This window comes from Sinocyclocheilus rhinocerous, unplaced genomic scaffold (assembly GCF_001515625.1).
Source record: "Sinocyclocheilus rhinocerous isolate Xijiao unplaced genomic scaffold, SAMN03320098_v1.1 scaffold364, whole genome shotgun sequence".
Lineage (NCBI taxonomy): Eukaryota > Metazoa > Chordata > Actinopteri > Cypriniformes > Cyprinidae > Sinocyclocheilus > Sinocyclocheilus rhinocerous.
In genome coordinates this window covers 810,170-814,889 of record NW_015659024.1, presented here as the reverse complement: position 1 = coordinate 814,889, position 4,720 = coordinate 810,170, and the positions used below count along the sequence as shown (strand labels likewise).

The 4,720-nt window shown below is 43.5% G+C and overlaps 1 protein-coding gene across 2 annotated transcripts; it reads right to left on the bottom strand.

Annotated features, from left to right (window-relative positions):
- Positions 1-736: 736 nt before the first annotated feature.
- fosaa (v-fos FBJ murine osteosarcoma viral oncogene homolog Aa) lies at positions 737-4,516 on the bottom strand. Of its 2 annotated transcripts, none has more exons than XM_016531845.1 (4): positions 4,341-4,516; positions 3,567-3,755; positions 3,179-3,286; positions 737-1,640 (listed from the first exon to the last, which is right to left on the bottom strand). In XM_016531845.1, the coding sequence occupies exons 1-4, from the start codon at positions 4,431-4,433 to the stop codon at positions 972-974; spliced, it is 1,059 nt and encodes a 352-aa protein (XP_016387331.1). In that variant the 5' UTR covers positions 4,434-4,516; the 3' UTR covers positions 737-971. The 2 variants fall into 2 exon arrangements, with proteins under 2 accessions (XP_016387331.1, XP_016387332.1); XM_016531846.1 differs by lacking the exon at positions 4,341-4,516 and adding an exon at positions 3,957-4,068 and having other exon boundaries at positions 3,567-3,782.
- Positions 4,517-4,720: the final 204 nt, after the last annotated feature.

Sequence of the window (4,720 nt, the reverse complement as noted above, 5' to 3'; positions counted from 1 at the left end):
ATCTTATGCCAGTATTAATTTTTAGAGGGTTTTTTGGACTTCTCTTTCAGTCTATCAGTAGTGATTTTCTTTGGACGTCAGTTGTATCTTTTTATGCTAACATCTATTGCTGGAACCTGTTTCGTCGAACCCTAACTATCACTGAAGATCCGAGATGGACTTGGCTGTCAAAACCACAATGGTCAGTGATTGATGCTTGTGGCTATATTTGTAAGATTATACTGTAAATAAAAGAGCACTGAATTAATGGCCTGCATCTGAACATCCTGGTGCATGCCAGTTATTAAGCTCTGCTTTCTGTCCACAGTTTATTTCCAAAACAAAGGACACAAGAACACCAGTGCACGACTGTATATCGATTTATTCAGCAATCAATGCTCCTTTTGTTCTTTTCATTTGACAAAGTCAAATTTAAAATGTAGAAAAATAAATTATCATAAAATACATCTCCATCGATATAGCACTGGATGTTTTCATGGAAAACTCTAAACATTTAAGAACGATGTGAAAACACAGTCGAATGATGACACTGAGGTATGCGATAACTCCGATGACTGTATATTAAAGCACAACACGAGTCCATAATCTATTGGCAGAGAAAACAAACACAAAACCGCAGTCAATTCCACAGAACTTATAGCACCAGATCAAACAAATATGGAACTGATACATATATATATATATACTATATATGTTATACATATATATTTATATATAGATATCTCGTGCATGCTTTTCAAACCAGAACATAGTTCATATCTGCTCGTATAAGATAATTATCCATGCTCTTGTATTTGGGGTACATCAAATGTCTCTGGAAGAAAGTAAATCCCCGTCCCGCACAAATTACATGGATGCAGCCATAAAACAGCTGGCTTCACACCAACATCACACATCTGGACATCATAACACCGCGATATCAAATAGATATTAAGAACAATATCGTGACATTACATCATCAACGCTTGCATTTATAAGGCAAGAAGGGTGGGAGAGTTGAGGATATCGACGCTAGATTCTGCTTTGCTCATGCCCATCCAGTCTCCTTTGCACCCATCCAGTCCCTCGGCCAGGGAGTCCAGCTCTGGGCAGGCGAAGGTAAATACGGACAGGTAGTTGCTGCAGGTGGGTGTGGATGTGCTCACCACCGGCGTGCTCAAAGGTTCGAGATCATTGGCCACAGACTTGTAGAGGGTTTCCCAGTCCGTGATGCCCAGCGAGCCGGTCAGATCGATGTCGGGGACGGAGCGGGCCGTTTCTGCCGAGACCCGGTCCTTATCGATGGCGGCGAGGAGCTCGTCCTTGACCTCCAGAGAGGGCTCGAGGTCGCACAAACTGACCTCTGCGCTGGAGCACAGCAGGATGTTGGAGTTCCCGGAAATAGCGGTGGACGGTACCGTGGGGATCTCCAAGTCCTGCAGGGAAGCAGCGTCTTGCAGGCCGTCCTCGGGGAGTTTGCTGGCCATTTCGGGAGTTGGAAGTGGCTGAGGAGACTCTGGAAACAGGCAGTCCAGCTCTTCAGGAAGCTGGCAAAGAGGTTTATGAGAGGCGAGAACATACTCAAGCCTCTCCTTTTCCTTCAGGAGATTCTCGATTTCAGCCTGGAGGGCGGCTTTGTCCTCTTCTAGCTTGTCTGTTTCCTGGAGAAACCAAAAGTAGGATTATTCCACAGGTAGATCCACATATCGAAAGGAAAACTTATATGGCTTAAGGATGCGGTCACATCAGTGCAATTTCAGCACAATTTTGCAGGCAAAAAGCTCCATTGTCTATTGTCAAAAGTGTGGCAATGCATGAAGCACCGCTCTCACAGAAGTCACTTTCAAACCAAGCAGCTTTCTGTTAAAAAAGTGACGTGACATGTGGCCAAGTATGGTTACCCATACTAGGAATTAGTGCTCTGCATTTAACCCATCCACCCACTGCACACACACAGCAGTGAACACACACCCGGAGCAGTGGGCAGCCATTTTTGCTGCAGCGCCCGGGGAGCAGTTGGGGGTTCAGTGCCTTGCTCAAGGGCGCCTCAGTCATGGTATTGAAGGTGGAAGAGAGCGCTGTACATTCACTCCCCCCACCTACAACCCCTGCCGGTACGAGACTCGAACCCGCAACCTTTGGGTTACGAGTCCAACTCTCTAACTATTAGGCCACGACTTCCCCATGTCATGTTGATGATCAGTTTGAACCTGAAGCGAGATCTGCATGGACATCTTTCGCCCCCATGCAAAATTCATGTGGATTATTCCTATTGAAATTATTTCACTTGGGAAAATTCTCAGAACAATGATAAATGTGACTGCACCTTTAGCATGTTTTTTTTTTTTTTAAAGGAATTTCCTCAGATTTTCTATTTAATAGTCAACTGGCTGTGAGTCAAGCTCCAAAATAACAAAACATTTAGATCCTGCACTCTACGAAAGCCTGTAAAAATGGGGCCCAATGTTAAGGAATTTTATGTAGTTATATTTTTTTACAGGTGTTTTACCCATATTATGAATTACGCATTGCATTGTGTGGTGTTTTAGGGTTGAAGTCCGTAAACTTAACAGAAAAGGTTCTGCTACATTTTCTTCCAGGATGTTATCCATTTTTCAAAAGATGTTTTTCCTTTACATGGGTTCTTTATTGTCTTCTATGGAGAACCTTTAACATCCAGAAAGGTTCTTATTTTTATTATCTTATTAGATTATCAAAATGCTCTGCACAAAAAAATGGTTCACTGAAAAGTTGTATTTTTTAAAATATGGTGCCATTTACATCAAATGACTTGATCGTTATTGCACCATTTTGAAAGTTTTGGAGTTATTTTTTTCGTTGAACATATCTTCTTATAGCTCAGTTTAATATTTATAAGCCATTGGTAGGTGGACTCACCTAAAAATTGTAAATATTACTCTGTTTGTTTGTTTGAACATCCCGACCAGCCCTAACAGCAAATCAACCAATGACATGAGTCTGGGATTCAAGTCTTTCTGGAAATATCCACTTCACCTTTAAAACTGAGTCTGTTCTCACATCATACGGCTTTTTTGGTAGCCTTGGTCAATGGCGCAAAAGCGCACCGTATATGAATTACATTTTTAATAGTGGCTGAGTAAACAGAGCGAATTTTCATTTTTGGGACGAACTGGAGCTTTCAGAATGAAACCTTATGTTGTGATGTCTGTATACTCACTGCCTGGAGGGTGTCTGTGAGTTCTCTCCGTCTGTTGCGACACTTCGCTGCAGCCATTTTATTCCTCTCTCTCCTGATCCTCTTCCTCTCCTCTTCCTCCGGAGAGAGCTAGTCAAAGCAAAGACGAATTGCACTTATTACCATCTCGAAGAATCCATGCATCCCTTGCAGAAACGCTTGACTTCTACCGCCAGTTCACCCCAATGGCACGCACGTCTTTCTCTGCAATGCGTCTAAAAATAGTCTATTGTTGCAGACTTGCTGTGACCTGAATATAAAGCGGATGCTGCTGGTCTAGGCAACATGCCAAAGCAAGAACTGCATCCCCAAATCACGCTTCACAGGTTATCACGCGCGCCAAACGCGCAGCGAATGCAGAAATGCGTACCTGCTCGCTCTTGCTCTTGCTCTTTCTGGCAGCGCATTTCCCCTTGTTCCCAGCTGGCTTGCTCTTTGCCGGTTCACTGCTTTCGGCTCTACCCAGACACGGAGACACAGACGTGATGATGGTCGGCTGGACCATCCACTGCAGGTCTGGCGTGCTGGAGATCGCGGTGACCGTCGGAACGAACGAGCCCTGCAATTGCGATGGAAATATGCAATTCTAGCTATATAAACACAACTCTGATTTATGTGCATCTGGACAACCAGGTTTTCAAACATCATTTTTAAATTCACCGTACGTTGTACTCTTTCGAGTTGTTTTTACTTTACACTTAAGACGCTTTCTTTAAATACGCTCGAGCGTCTAAAAATAGTCTCCCGATCAATATTTAACTTCTGCATTGCCTCTGACGTCAATGCTTACGCAGGACTGCTGTGGGCTCTCCTCAGTGGATTTATTTTTCTCAATGAACAGCTGCATTTACACAGTGCTTTACCATGTTTCACTGCATTGCAAAGGATGCGCGACAAAACATCACATTCAGCATCAGATAAACAGATGAAGCGCACGCATTGCAATAGCGTGCTATTCTAAATCTTGTAAATATGACTATTTAAAAATACTTCAGGATAATAATAATAATAGGCTATCTATTGTATTTTTCAGAATAAGAAACAACAGCCCCCAGAAACATACATTTGCATGATATATAGCAATTAATCACCATGCACGCCAGTGTTTTATTATGATGTAACGCATGAAAGTGGAAGCATCTACCTGTGTGCCGCTGTCTATCGGGGCATCGGTAGGTTTGTCCCCGGCAGAAGAGCATGAGGAGTCCGGATCAGTCTTCGCGTTGTTCAGAAACATCTCTCCAGCGCGCACGGACAAAACTATTGACTAGATTCCAGCTTTTCTGATCCAGATGCGCTTCGTGATGTCGGAGCCGCTCTCTCCAGGTTTATAAACCTGGTCAGTGACACTCAGCTCCGCGAGCGCTTATTTATAGTCCGCCTGGGTTTTATGAATGAAACGGTCCGTACCATTCCGCACGCGGGGAAAACTGCGCTTTCTGAGCACACTCGCGCATATGATCGTTTAGTCCACACTGAACTAAAATGTCGAGTGAAACAGAGGTTATTGTAGTAAAGCTGCGC

Coding starts and splice junctions, on each gene's coding strand:
- fosaa (XM_016531846.1), bottom strand. CDS start 4,043: ATGCAGCTGTTCATTGAGAAAAATAAATCCACTGAGGAGAGCCCACAG. Junction 3,783..3,956: donor ACGTCAGAGGCAATGCAGAA/GTTAAATATTGA, acceptor TTATATAGCTAG/AATTGCATATTTCCATCGCA. Junction 3,287..3,566: donor GCAAGAGCAAGAGCGAGCAG/GTACGCATTTCT, acceptor TGCTTTGACTAG/CTCTCTCCGGAGGAAGAGGA.